The sequence below is a fragment of the Vulpes vulpes genome, chromosome 7, assembly GCF_048418805.1.
Source record: "Vulpes vulpes isolate BD-2025 chromosome 7, VulVul3, whole genome shotgun sequence".
Taxonomy (NCBI): domain Eukaryota; kingdom Metazoa; phylum Chordata; class Mammalia; order Carnivora; family Canidae; genus Vulpes; species Vulpes vulpes.
Genome location: NC_132786.1, coordinates 103,698,948 through 103,714,440, shown reverse-complemented (window position 1 = coordinate 103,714,440; position 15,493 = coordinate 103,698,948). Strand labels below are relative to the sequence as shown.

Genomic DNA, 15,493 nt, shown 5'->3' with positions numbered 1-15,493 from the left:
AAAAATCCAAGTATTACTTTTTACTCCTCCAGAACTTAACTACTATAGCCTACTGTTGACCAGTAACATAAACAATCAATTAACAGGCATTTTATTTGTTGTTTTTATTATATACTATATTCTTAAACAAGCTACAGAAAAGAAAATGTTATTAAGAAAACCATAAGAAAGTACTGTAGTGTACTGTGAAACATCCACATATAAGTGGGCCCACACAGTTCAAATCCATGTTGTTCAAGGGTCAACTGTAGAATATACTGGTAAAGTGTATGTGTATGTGTGTGACACATGTATATGACCAAAATACTCAAAATTCTTTTTAATAATTCCATTTTATACACACACACACACACACACACACACTTTAGCTATTCATCAATGGACACTTATGTTGTTTCCATGTCCTGGCTATTATAAATACTGCTGCACGAACATGGGAGTCTAGATATCTCTTTGAGATTGTGATTTCGTATCCTTTGAAAATATATTCAAAAGTGGAAATGCTGGATCATATGATAGTTACATTTTTAATTTTTTGAGGAACCTCCATACTATTTTCCATAGCAGCTGCACCAGTTTGCATTCCCACCAAAGTGCCAAAGTGCATGAGGGTTCCCTTTTCTCCATCCTCACTAGCACATGTTATCTCTTGTTTCTTTGATAATAGCCATTCTAATGGGTGTGAGAACATTTCTCACTGTGGTTTTGATTTGCATTTCCCTGATGATTAGTGATCTTAACCACTTTTCATGTGCCTATTGTTCATTTGAATGTCTCCTTTGGAAAAAATGTCTATTCAGACCTCTTCCCCCATTTTAATCAGATTATTTGGGCTTTTTTGTTTCTTTGTTTTTGTTCTTGTTTGCTATTGAGTTATGTGAGTTACTCATATATATAGGATATTAACCCCTTATCAGATATGTAGTTTACAAATGTTTTCTACCATTCCATAGGTTGCCTTTCATTTTCTTGATCATTCCTTTTGCTGTGCAGAAGCTTTTTACTTTAATATAGTCCCACTTATTTATTTCTGCTTTTGTTGCTTTGCACTTTTGATGTCATATCCACAAAATTGTTGCCAAAACCAATGTTTCCTTTTAGGAGATTCATGGTTTCAAGTCTTAAGTCATTAATCCATTTCCAGTTCATTTTTGTGAGTAGTATAAGGGTCCAGTTTCTATATCCTTTGTTTGTGAATATCCAGTTTTCCCAGCACCATTTATTAAAGAGACTGTCTTTTCCCAACTGATTCTTCTTGGCTCCTTTGTCAAATATTAGCTGACATATATGCATCTGTTCTGTTGGTCAATGTATCTGTTTTTATGTCTATACCATACTGTTCTGATTATATTTGATTATTTGATTATAGCTTTGTAATATAGTTAAAAAATCAAGACATGTGGGACACCTGGGTGGCTCAGCAGTTGGCGCGCCTGCCTTCTGCCCGGGGCGTGATCCCGGAGTCCCAGGATCGAGTCGCGCATCGGGTTCCCTACATGGAGCCTGCTTCTCCCTCTGCCTGTGTCTCTGCCTCCCTCTCTCTGTGTCTCTCATGAATAAATAAATGAAATCTTGAAAAAAAAATCAAGATATGTGATGCCTCTAGCTTTCTTCTTTTCAGAATCGCTATGGCTAATCAGGTTCTTTTGTACTCCCATGCAAATTTTAGGATTGCTTTTTCTATTTCTGTAAAAAATGCCATTGGAATTTTGACAGAGACTGCATTGAATGTATACATGGCTTTGGTAGTATGGACATTTTAACAATATTAATTCTTCCAATCCATGAGTATAGGATATCTTTCCATTATTTGCATCCTCTTCAATTTTTCATCATTGTCTCATAGTTTTCAGTATGCAGATTTTTCACTTGGTTGGTTAAATATTCCTATGTATTTTATTGTTTTTGATGTTATTGTAAATATGATCATTTTCTTTCTTTTTAAATAATTTATTTTTAGTGTATAGAAATGCAGATAATTTTGTATGTTGATTTTGCTTCCTGTAACTTTACTAAAGTTTTTTTTATTGGTTCTAACAACTCTTCAGTAGAGTGTTGTGAGGTTTTTGATTACTGATTCAATCTCTTTACTCATTATTGATCTGTTCAGATATCCTATTTCTTTCTGATTCAGTCTTGGTAAGTTGCATGTTTCTAGGAATTCATCCATTTCTTCTAGGTTGTCCACCTTGTTGGTGTATAATTATTCATTACAATTTCTTATGATCCTTTGTATTTCTGTGGTATCTATTATAATACCTCCTTTTTTCATTTATAATTTTATTAACTTGGGTCCTCTTTTTTCCTTGGTCTAGCTAAAGGTTAGTCAATTTTGTTCATTTGGGGGGGGGGGGCACCTAGGTGGCTCAGTGGTTGACTGTCTGCCTTTGGCTTAGGTCATGATCCCGAGGTCCTGGGATTGAGTGCTGTATCAGGCTTTCCACAGTGAGCCTGCCTCTCCTTCTGCCCATGTCTCTGCCTCTCCCTCTCATGAATAAACATATAAAATCTTTAAAAATTTTTGTTCATCTTTTCAAAAAACCAGCTCTTAGTTCTGTTAATCTTTTCTATTGTTTTTCTATTCTCTGGTTTATTTCTGTTCTAATCTTTGTTATTTCCATCCTCCTGATTACTTTGGGTTTAGTTTGTTCTTCTTTTTCTTATTCCTTGGGGACTAGTTAAGTTGTTCATTTGAGGTCTTGCTTTTTTCTTGATGCATTTATCACTATAAACTCTTAGAACTGCTTTTGCTGCATATCCTACGTTTTGTATGCTGTGTTCTCATTTTCACTTACCTCAAGGTATTTATCTCTTTTTTTTTATTTCTTCTTTGACCCATTAATTGCTCAGAAGTATACTGTGTAATTTTCACACTTATGAATTTTCCAATTTTCCTTCTATTATTAATTTCTAGTTTCATACTATCATTATCAGAAAAGATACTCAATGATTCAACTTCTTAAAGACCTCTTTTGTGAACACATGATCCATTCTAGAAAATGTCCTGTGTGCACTTGAGAAAAATGTGTATTTTGTTGATGTTGGTTGGGATGCTCTCTATACATCTGTTAGATCCAGTTGGTCTATAGTATTGTTCAAATCATTGTTTCCTTATTGATTCTCTGTCTGGACGATATAACCATTGCTGAGAGAGGTGTATTAAAGTCCCCAGCTATTATTACATTGTTGTTTATTTCTCCTTTTAGTTCTATTAGTATTTGCTTTATGTATTTAGGGGCTCTGATATTAGTTGCATAAATATTTATAATTGTTATATCTTCTTGATGACTTACTATTGTCATTTTGTTCATTTTTTTCTGAATGCTTTGTAGATATTATTGTTCCTACTTCTTCTATCTTCCTTTGTTACTTGATGATAACTTTTTGTGGTAGTATACTTTGACTCTTTTATCATGATCTTTTATGCATCTAATCCAGATTTTCTTTTGTGGTTGCCATGAGGCTTGCACAAAATATATTTACAACATTCTATTTTAAGCTAATAGCAACTTGATTTTGGTAGCATACAGAAACTTTATACTTTTATTTCTCCCACTTTCACATTTTAGGTTATTGATGATACAATGTACATATTTTTATATCATGTATCCAATAACATATTATTGTAGTTATGGTTATTTTTAATACATTTGTTTTTGAACTTTTAAATGAGAGTTGTAAGTAAATGATGCACCAGGGTAGGCCTCCTGGCTGGGCTACATGCCAAACAGGGCTGTTGGGTGGACTCTCTCATTGGGTGGGGATATTGGCTGTGCTTCACAGTCAAATGTGGCCACTAGCCAGGCTCTGTAATCATCTCTGGTCAGACAAAGTCACAGGCTGTGTTCCATGGTGAGTGACTCCATATCTGGGCAGGGTATGGGCTGAGCTCTGCAACTGCCCCTGGTCAGATTGGATCTCAGACTGTGCTCTCCAACTGGACTGGACTCTGCGCTCAAGTAGGACTGCGGGCAGAACATCATGGTTAGGCAGGCCTCAGACTGGTTCCTATGATCAGGCAAGGCAACAGGCCCTGAAGTTGGGCAAGACTACAGGCTCTGCTTCATGATTAGGTAGGCTGCTGGCTATGCTCTCTGGTCAAGAGGGGCCTCCCAGCTGTATCCTGCAGTTTGGTGGGGCTAGATAGTATATGCTGAGGTCTGGCAGGGTCACTGGGTTCCCTGTTGGGCAAGGCCATGGACTGGGTTCAGTAATAGGGTTGGGCTGTAGGCTGGGCTCCACAGCTGGCCAATAATGTAGGCTTGACTCCATGCTTTCCTAGGTTCACTGTTTATACTCTCTAGTTATACTGGGCCAGATTATACTAAATAGTTGGGCAAAACTGCTGACTTGGCTCCCTGCCTGTGAATGGCTATAGGATGGACTCTGTGGCTCCTGGATTTCCTGATCAGGCAGGATTGCAAGCTATACTCAGCAACTGGGTGGGAATGCAAATTTGCTTCGCTACTGGGAGGGTGAGGCAACATAGAATAGGCTCAATAGCCAGTAAAGCCTGTTGGCTAGGGACCCAAATCAAGCAGAACTGCCAAGTTCCCTGTTCAGGCACCACTGCAAACAGGAATGTGATTTGCCAAGTTCTGAGCTTTGCTTGCTGTAAGCCCCACCCTCTTCCCCATCTCTATCTTAAACCCAGTGGTTAAGCCTCACAGATTCTCCAGTGATCTCTGTGAGGAGAGACCCAAGAGGACTTACTGGGAAGCATCCCACAATACTCAGAGGCTGGATGTCCACCTTGGGCTCTATATTTTTCCCCGCTGGAGAAACCATAGGTCCTGAGAGGACATTAGCACAGCCAGCCAGAAGGGCAATACAATCAGATGAAGTCACTCCTACTCTCCTAACGAGGTTCTTCTCAATCTCTGTGGACATGGAGGCGCTTCAGCCTCACCCCTGGTTTCTGTGATTTTCACAGTGGTGTCTTGTCTATGGATAGTCACTGGTTGGTCTTCTTATATAGGGGAACTGAAGTTCAGAATGTCACCTATGTCACCATATTGATTGTCACTTTTTCTATGTTTAATTTAAACAAATGCTATGGTGCTTTAGATCTCATTCTGTTTCTTTGTTATTCAACAGTTTTTCTTTTCTATATGTGATACAATATGTATAGTTAGGAAAAAGGAAACCAAACTAGGCATTGCAGCAGAGGGACTTACAGAAAAGTGATCACACAGATGTTAGAGGCCTGAAAGAGCAAAACAAGAATAGAAAAAAATAAAAATAAGCTGAGGAAACAGAGGAAAAATTAGAGGTTATCAAGTCCTGGAAGCTCATGAATCTTAGACTCAGATCTATGAGGGAGGGCCTCAAACACACAGCAAAATCCAGAATAACTAGAGTAGCTGCTGGAATATGAGAGCTGAACAAGGATTCTGGACACTGAACAGTGCTGAGGACACACTGGAGTTTAGGCCTAGTGAGAATGGAGGGACTTTGGTGAACATTCTGGCCATTCAGCTAAGGCTCTTTTGTAAAGAGGCAAAAAGTCAGGAGGGAAGTTGAAACAGACCCACCCTAAGAAAGCCTAAAAACAAGCCTCATATATGCTGGTAATTTAACTGCCTGCCAGAACAAAACCTAACATTCTTTAAATACCTATAACATAATACAAAGGATGAGTCCAAAGTTCCTTACTCGAAAAAGTGACAGAGAGAGAATGTGAACCTAAAAGAAATTTAATGGAATGGCCAATATCAGAACCTGTCCATGAATGTGAAGTAAAATTATACCATTATACTATGGGCCAAGTGGATTTTTTTTTTTTTTTTTTTTTTTGGAATCAAAGCTTTTCTAGGCATGAAGACATATCAAAGAGATTTTGAATTGACAGTTTCCCACCACATTATAGTATTAATAAATAAATCAAAGTATAAAATAAAAAGTAAAAAAGGCTTTCCCTATTCTCAAGACTCAACCAGACCAACTAGCTTAATCCAATGCCAAATATTCAACCCAATTCAACAGACTTACTTGGCACCTATGTAGGTGTTTCCAGAATTATTTAGCCCACTGGCATTGGTTTCAAGGAGAGAATACCGAAAACAATTATTATTTTCATGAGCACTTAGGTACCTTTTAGGTACTAAGTAAAAAAGATAGCATTGGGAACCCAAAATGAATAGAAAAATATGATTCCTGCTTTTCAGGAACTCATATTACTGAGAGAGGTAGACATTTAAGCCAATAGGTACTGCAATATAAGTGCTGTAGTACAGGGACAAGCACTAAGGGGGAAGACAAGAGGGTACATTTAACTTTCCACAGAGAATAAAGGAATATCAGGATAGCAGAGAGGAGCATAGCTTTGATGTCCAGACAAACATGGATCATTTTTCATATATGTCAAATAAGGATACTATCTACTCCACAGGGCTGCTGTGGGATTTAAAATGATGTACACCAAAAAAATAAATAATAAAATAAAATAAAATTATACACACACACACACACACACACACACACACACATTCTATCATAGCGCCTGGCACTATGTTAAATAAACTATCATTGCTAAGGTGTGCAAGTTATCAATTTATTGGTTCTCCATTGTAGATTCACTCTTCTTTGCCCTGCATTTTGTGATAGTGGAAGCTTCTCCTTTGTCAGGGGGCAGAATCTCAAGCTTCATCAAGAGAGGGCACTGGAATGACCCTGCAAGGCAATGATAACAGTAAGACACTTCTATTTCAGGTACTGATCCTCTATTATTATTACTAACCACCAGAGCCCAGTAGCCGCACAGAAGAGTTCCAGCTGTGCCATTAGACCACTCTCTCTCCACCTGCAGCCTTATCCAGCCATACCCTCCAGCAATGGCAAGCAGTTCTGGCAAACTCACATCCTCCAAGACCAGACCATTTCTAAAGAACAGTGCCAACCTACACCTCCGGCAACTTTTTTCTCCATCTGAAGGCTGTGTGTATCTATGATAGGCACACTATCTTCCAAGAAGTTTAAATCTCCCTCTTTTAGTAGTGAACCAGCTTCTACTAGCTAATAGTTCTTTATATATTAAATTTGTCCTGCTCAAGTAATGGGTATGGTTTCTGCTCCTTAATGAACCCTGACTCATAGACACAGTTTATAAAAAAAGAATGAAACATGATATAAGGGAATGGCAGGTGGAAACGTATGGAGACCAGAAAAAGGCTAAGTCAAGAAATTTCAAGTAGCTCAGTACAATCAAAGAGTGGGCTGCCTGTGGGGCAAGATTGAGAAAGATCAGATTATGAAAATCTTTTTCAGATTAAGAAGTTAGTCTTCATTGTGTGAATAACAGGGATCCACGGTGGACTTCAAGTAAGAAACATGTCAGATTCGCATTTTACAAAAATCTCCCAGATGGCAGTGCAGAGAATGATACGATGAAGCTAAAAACTTGGAGGGAGGCAAAATAGAAGAACACTATGACTGACATTACTAGAACTCACTAACATTTCCAGGTCCCTCTTTTTCTAAGTACACAGGGACATGACATATCCCAGGCCATGCCCTGTAACTTCTGACGGCCACTGAAATGTTTAGAAACTGGTGTGAATCACTTGTGAGCAGAAATAGTTAAGAGCTGGTGCTTAATTATCTACACTCCCTTCTGCTGATGCAAACCTTAGGCCCCATATTGAGGCCTAAGACAGAGTTATGAGACAATGGGTTCTCCATCAACATAAGCCCTGAATGGCAAGGCACAGAGGCCCCCTGTAGTACTGGTTTAGGGATCGCAAGGAGAAACAAGCCACTGTGATTTTAGGCCACTTAGATTTGGGGGTTATATGTTAATGTGGCATGAACTAGCCTAGGGTCTACTCCTTTGGCTCTTCAGTACCCGCAGACACATTGCTACCCATATTTAAACATCAATGCAACAATAATACAGCATGCTTCCAACTAAAATGATATTATTTTTCATACAAATGAATATCCTATCACTCCCCAGAAGGTCCTAATAATCACCATGTCTATTTCAGGATGATGTTAACTTCCTCTCCTCGTTTAGTTACAAAGCCATTAAAATATTCTGCACCCTAAATACTACATTGTAAAGTCAACCGCCAACAAACACCCTAATTAACATTAAAATATTAAAACATTCTAATATTTAGAAAGCTAAGAAAAAAAGCAAACTACATAATATGTACAACATTACATAACAAGTGTTTGTTATGTAATTATAAGCCATCCTAGGACTTGGTGGTTTTAAAGACAACTGTTTTATTGCCCTATGACTCTGTACATTGACTGAGATCATGTGGGCAGTTCTTCTGCTGGTCTGTCTCATCTGGGGCCTCTCATGTGGATGCAGTCAGATAACGGGTGGGGTTGGAGTCATCTCTTCAGATAACAGGGACATTATGACAACAGGGTCTCCCTCTTCATGTAATCTTTTCACAGGGTCCCTCCAGTAAGGTAGTCAGGCCTACTTCATGGTGGTTCAGGGTTCCCAAAAGCAAATGTCTCAAGAAGGATAAATAGGAAGCTGCTAGCCCTCTTAATGACTGGGTCTAGAATTGTTATGGCACCATTTTCACTGCATTCAAGTGGTCAACATGAGTCACGGACCAACCCATACAGATATGTGGGAAGTACACATGAGCATTAATAGCAGGAGCTGTGGTTAACTGGGGGGTCATCTTTGGAACCTAGCTCCACTAGGCTAGGAAAAAAAAACATACAGCATTACTACAGTCCTCATTTCCATAATTCTTAGGGCTGGAAGCACAAGAGTATTTGCCTCTCAATACTCCACCTACCACCTTGGATTTTAACTGGTTCCTGGTTCCATATCCCCAAGAGACCACAGGCCCTGGGACAATCCCTGACACATTCCAGCCAACTAGGGATTATTTACTAAATAAGCACATTTTATAAATGTCTGCATCTATGTCATTTCAATGACTATATAGTTCCTTAGCTACTCAAGGCAAAAAACTCAATTTACTATTAATTAAAGCATCACTAAATTCAATTGCAATCACTTTAATTTTAAAGCCAGTGAAAGATGTATTTTTAATTGTCATCCTAATAAGTAGGATATATACATTGGAATCAGTGAGTGATTCCAATTTTTTGTCACAGAAAAAAATTGTGATTTTTTTTACCTAATATTTTACAGCCACTGAAAGAGACTTCCCGACCCATCTTCTAGGAAAGGAACAGGAGTCAAATTTTTTCCATTTAAAAAATACTCATGAGGGGATCCCTAGGTGGCTCAGCGGTTTAGCACCTGCCATTGGCTCAGGGCAGGGCATGATCCTGGAGTCCTGGGATGGAGTCCCGCATCGGGCTTCCTGCATGGAGCCTGCTTCTTCCTCTGCCTGTGTCTCTGCCTCTCTCTTTCTCTCTCTCTGTCTCTCATGAACAAATAAATAAATAGAATCTTTAAAAATTTTTTTAAATAAAATAAAATATACTCATGAAATCATTATATCAAAAATATATCTGTACCCCTGTGTTCATTGCAGCATTACTTGTAATAACCAAGACATGGAAACAACTTAAGTGTCCATATACAGATTACTTGATAAAGAAAATGTGGCACATGCATACACACAGGAAAACTATTCAGTCATAAAAAAGAAAGACATCTCGCATTCATGATGATATGTATGCATCTTGAGGGCATTACGTTAAGTAAAATAAGACAGAGAAAGATAAATACTGTAAGATCTCATTTATATGTGGAATCCAAAAAAAACAAAAAAACAAAACTCATAGAAAAAGAGATTAGATTTGTAGCAGCCATGGGCAGGAGGTAAGAAATAAGAGAATCAAGTGAAAGTGGTCAAGAATTACAAATTTTCAGTTATGAAATAAATAAGTACTAGTGTGTAATGCACAACAGGATAACTAGTTAATGCTGTATGGTACATCTGAAGTTGCTAGGAGAGCAAATCCTAAAAGATTTCATCACAAGGGAAAAAAGTCTTTTTTGTAAAACTATATGTGGTGATAGATGCTAAACAACTAAAATTACTGTGATAATCACTTCCTAATATACACATATATGAAGTCATTATGTTGTACACCTTAAACTTATACGATATTATATGTCAATTATTTCAAAACTGAGGGGGCATAGTTTTTTTAAATACTCCTATCTGTCAAGAAGTACCAGATTCCTCAAAACCATATTTGGTTCATTATCAAATACCATTTAGTTAAAAATCTCTATAACATTTAAAATAAAGGTTATAGATTATAACTGATAGTTGACATGATCATATACTTCCTGTATATTATTTCCTTGAAGGTTAAAGGTCTATCTTTAGTGTTTGAAATTACTGTCAACTCAGATACAATATTCTATGCATATTTTTTTTCATTCCCAAATTTCATTTTCCCTGCTGGAAAGATTACTGGTGACTCAAAGAATATATTAAGGTAAATGAGGTGATGAAGGAGAGATTAACATGTCAAAACGTAGGTTATCAGACCTTAGTGACTCCACTGGTGGTACTGACATACCTTAAGGAATCTCAAATTTAGTTTGAGCACCTCTAGGTAAGTGTCTAGTTTGTGTTGTTGAGGTCACATATATATATTACCTGATGGTTGAGGCAGTGTGAGCTAAGTCAAGAAAGCCTAGAATAAGGGACATGGTCAAGTACACCCAGTCCTGACATCCTCAAAAACCTTCCAGATAGGAAAGGATTTCCAAAGAAAACACTTGCTTTACAAAGATCTGACAATGAATCTTTTTCTTGCCTATAAATTTTATTTGGGAATAGCAAAGTTAAAAATAAGTAATTATATTCTCCTACCCTTTACTTCCATTTGACAGAAAATAAAATTTCAAGCCCACTAGAACCTGGAGATGATCACCACATATCCCGGCCAATTGACCCACTGTTGCCCTAACTTCCCTGGTATCCCAACCGTCCATGTACATATAAGCACATGGCTAGTGATGCAGGTTCAGCAGATATGCCTGAGTAAATCTATTATGCTCATTACTTCCCAGGAAGAATCAAACCATAAGGAAGAGGGACAAAGGTCAAGCACAAGAGAAAGGCGGAATATGGAATTTACTGCAAGGCTGGGCACAGGAAATAGGCTGAGCTGATAGGGAATTTAATGAGAAGGAATTTAAAGGGAAATCCTGAAAACCCTAGAGCAACAAAAAGGCAAAAAAAAAAAAAGGATGGACCTCCACAAGGTTTTTTTTGGGGGGGGGGGATATATAAAGGGGTGAAAGATAAAGGCTAATTCACAGCTCTGTCTCCAGCAGTATTTACTCTTGCAAATTTAGTGGAGTCATGGGACAGGTGCAGGGACTAAGAAGCTGATCCAAGAATACAAAACTACTACCTTGCCTACTCCAATGCACCTTTCTTTCCCTCATGTCGGCTAATATTCACCTAGAAGGCACAAGCACAAAATAAATACCCACTGGTCAGCTGACTTAAAAGTTGTGAAAAACCAAACAAGTCAGAGAATGAGGACACTGTCACACCTCCCATCTCAAGGGTGGTAATCCCTCTTAGCCCCATAACCTTCCATGCTCTTGCAGGCTCAGTTCTAGCCTCGCCCAAAACCTGAGCTCCCCACACCCCCATCCTTCTGGGGAGCCGAGTTCTCAGTCGCCCCCGAAACTGTGGCCCTGCAGGTGCAGAAACGGGGTTCGCATTTGCTCCTGGGGGAAAGGGGCGAGGCGGGCAGTAGGAGTGCGGGTAACCTGAGGTCATCCAGGTGGGGCGGGGTCCTCGGGGCTGCGAAGCGCGAGGGCGTCCGTGGCCCACCTGTCGGGTCGCGGGTCCGCACCCGCCCAGGGGAGGAAGCACCCAGGGTCTCCCGGGGCGCATCCCGGGCGCAGCGCGCGCAGCATCCTCCGAGGCCGCCCCGGGTGCGGCCGCACCTGGCCCGCGCCGGCGGGGGGGGGGGGGGGGTGGCGAGCGGGGAGGACGGCCACCAGGGTCTCCGCTGGCCCCCATCCCGGCCCGGCGCCCGGCCGGACGAGGGGAAAGCCCTAGAGCAGGGGGCGCACCTCGGGCGGTTCGAGGACCCCGGGTCGCTGCGGCCGAGGGCTCCCGGGGCCGCCCCCTCCCCCGCCAGAAATGCGTTACCTGGCGCCACGGTCACGGCTGCCGTCACAGGCGCCCCAACCCCACCCCTGCCGGCCCGCGGCGCCCCGCTCACTCCCCCGCACCTGCCCCCGCTCGCCTGCTCCCCGGGCCGCAGGGGCGGACGACCGCGGGATCCCCCGCAGAGGCCCCCGCAGAGGCCACCAGCTCTGGGGAGCGCAGGGGAGACGCGGTCCCGGGCCGCTCCCAGGCCAATGTCCAGGTGCGGCCGAAGCCCGGGGTCACCGCTTGGCAGGACGCGCGCTGATGGCCCGGGGCTCGCGGGCCCCACCGGGGCGCCTCCTTGGCTCCCCCCTCCAAGCCCGAGGGCGGGGGGGGGGGGGGTTCTCAGCCCTCTGGGATCCCCCTGGGGCTAGGCCCCGCTTCTCCACCTCTCTGCAAAAGGCTTCTCCCATTCCGGGTCCCGACACCTTGAGAAGCACAGCTGCCGATTCTGTTGGATGGAGTAGGGAGCGAGTTGGGGGGAGGGGGTGGGAATCAGCAGAACTTTAATAGTTATGGTAAAATTTAGGGCAAAAATCTAATTTCAGTCGATGTCCATGCAGTAGTGAGTGGCCTTTTATGGACGTGAACCTAAATGTCCTCCACCTGGTGTTTAGGTTGTACTTAGGAACATCATCTTCTGCTTTGTGGATTTCTTTCGGTTGAAGCTCATTTCCATAGAATTTAAGTTGCTGCTTATTACTGATGTGATCATCTGAGGGTCCACAGACAGCCTCTAGGTGAGGAAGGAAGTGATTTCTATGCAGTGTTGAGTTGAACAAATTTAGCAGCATAAAGGATGTTTCCCGCCTTCCCTGAGGGAGGGTCATTGTGATAGTGATCAAGGCAAGTGGACTACTGAACCAAGGGTGCCTCCTTTTCTCTTCCAGCCTGTGCCTTCTTAATATAAAGAACCATGGAGGTCATTCACGGCAGGCCCTATTGTTGCAGAGAGCTTGAAGGGGCTGACCTACTGTCCAACACCTTCTACTCTAATGAATTGCACACCCCGCTACAAACAGCCGCTCGCCCAACTGCCTCAGAGGACAGGTAAAACAAACACTAGAGAACATAAATCATTAAAAGGGGCTTTAATGTATTCCTTTATTTTTATATGTGGGAAAAACGGGGCTCTTCCGTTTATCACATCAGAGGGATGGCATAACATGACAATTAACTTACCTGTAAACTGTCCACATATGTTAGGAACTTGATCAAAAGTAAGTGGGTGTGTATCTTTACAAGGCAGACATCAGTTTCATCGACTACATTCCAGAACTCCAAAATGATCACTTCCATCATTTGAAAATTCATCTGTTTCAGTCAGACTTTTTATTTTATAAAGAGTAGCAGAGTGGTTCTCTATCGTCCCCTAACACCATCTGTTCAAAAACACTCCTGGAATCTGTTGTTCATAGTTGCTATCTAAATTTTTGCTTTACCAAATTTCCTGTAACACATTAATTACAAATTATTATTAAAACTGCACCTAACAGATACTGAGTGATTACTGTGAGTGGGCCCTGAACCAAATGCTTTGAATGTAGCAATTCTTTTAATCCTCACAACAACCCTGTGAGATAATACTATTATTATCCCCATTTTACATATGAAGTAACGGATACAAGCAAGTAATTTTCCAAGATCTTAGTGCTAGCTTCCATGAATAATTTTGAAGCAAAAAATTTATCTCAAAACACTTGGACAGTGAAAAAATAGCCCATGTGGTTGTTTTGTTAATCATTTCACATGGCCAAACCTCTTGTTTAAGAGTTCCTTCTTTAAGAAATCACTAAGGAAGCCACCCAGACTCAGTTTACACTTCCAAAATGGGGGTGTCACTACCACACAGGCAATCCATCCCAATTTTGAATGCTACTGATTGTTAGGTAGTTTTCTTTCTACTGAGAACATTTTTTCCTCTTCCTAATTTCTACCTGCTGATTATAGTTCTTCTCTCCAAAGTCATGCAGAATAAGAATAATCTATCACCTCCATGACAGCAGCCCTTCAACAAGAGTTTGAAGATCCTTTGGCTTTGTAAGAGTTCTCTTTTCAGACTAAACAGTGGTTCTCTGCAGACTTCACACTTTCTTAAATGTAGGCTTTCACAAATATCTTGATCAGACTTCCATGGATCTAATCCGGTTTGTAAACATACTCTTTATATGAAAAAAGAAGAAAATTGTTTTCCCATAATTATAAAATTAATACATGTTCCCTATAAATAATTTAGAAGTCACGGACATCCATAAAGAAAACAAATTTTCCATTTTTGTAACAGAAGAAAAAGCATGAAATTAAACGACAAGGAAGAAAACCTCTGTACTTCCTTTATCCAGAATAACCACCGTTAACATCTCGACATGTGTCTTCCCCATTTTTGAAAATATAAAGATCATATTTAACATATTTTTTGTAAACTGATATTTTCCCTTAATGAAAGGAATATTTGCATATTTGTGCGAAAGAGGACATTTCTGAGTCAGCCCATGCTGCACATGCTCTTCTGTTACCTGATTCCCAAAACTGACTACTTAAAGTAGTCTACTTGAGTACTTAAATTCCTACCTGAGTCAAAGGGAACTCTTAGCAGACCATGCCTGATCTGGGGATAGGCAACTGTCCCTGGTTCAAAAGCATTGTAAGATTTTATATTTGGCCGAAAGGGATCTGAGTAGGAATTTAAGGCCGTTCTCTCTGATTAGATTTGCTATCCTCTCAAAAGCACTATGTAAGGCTTTTCACTGAAATTTTTATCTCTCCTACCTAAATAGTCCTATGGTTGGTTGGTTAATAATTGGCTCTAAACCCTTTTAAATGGCATGAAATTTAAGAGAAGCATCTTTGAGAAAATATTTTATTATTTTATTAACTAATTATAAAATTAAACACATGTTCAGTTACCTATAAATTACAATAAGGTACTACTTCAAGCAAAAGGCAGGTTCAGCCATGTTCCTGATTCCTAATAACTAAAACTTGCTTTCCCTTTTATTACATGCGAATTTTTTCCTATCCTAGTCCCCAAAAGGGAAAGCCAGGATGATCATGCACTCTCACAACCCCTCCTTTTAACTCCCTTTTAAAAAGCAGCTGGGCAGCTTACAAAAATAGAAGTTCTCTTTTTCTTCTGAACTGCTCTGAAAAGTGGTCATCAGGGTAACACTGGTACCCCTACTCTGTGTGTACTGAGGCTCACCTTCAGAGCAAGGTCAGTCTGTAGCTCCCAATTCAAGCCTCAAGGTATTTTAAGAAGCAAAAACAAGACAAAAAGCTCCTGGCCTTTAGGGGTTGCTCTTCATAGTGGTAAGGATGAATGTGAATCCTAGTGTATATTAGCTCTAAATAATTTAGAAGTCATGGACATCCATAAAGAAAACAAATTTTCCATTTTGGTAACAGAACAATGT

The 15,493-nt window shown here is 40.4% G+C and overlaps 1 protein-coding gene and 1 pseudogene across 1 annotated transcript in view; one reads left to right on the top strand and one right to left on the bottom strand.

Annotated features, from left to right (window-relative positions):
- Positions 1 to 6,532: 6,532 nt before the first annotated feature.
- Positions 6,533 to 15,493, bottom strand: part of LOC112915709 (ubiquitin-conjugating enzyme E2 variant 1 pseudogene) — a 51,215-nt pseudogene continuing 42,254 nt past the window's right edge.
- The window catches only part of SPMIP4 (sperm microtubule inner protein 4), a 35,773-nt gene continuing 33,272 nt past the window's right edge, over positions 12,993 to 15,493 (top strand). The window contains exon 1 of the mRNA XM_025993114.2: positions 12,993 to 13,130. Within this exon, the coding sequence (XP_025848899.2) occupies positions 12,997 to 13,130 (134 nt within the window). The 5' untranslated portion in view covers positions 12,993 to 12,996. The remainder of the gene's footprint in view (positions 13,131 to 15,493) is intronic.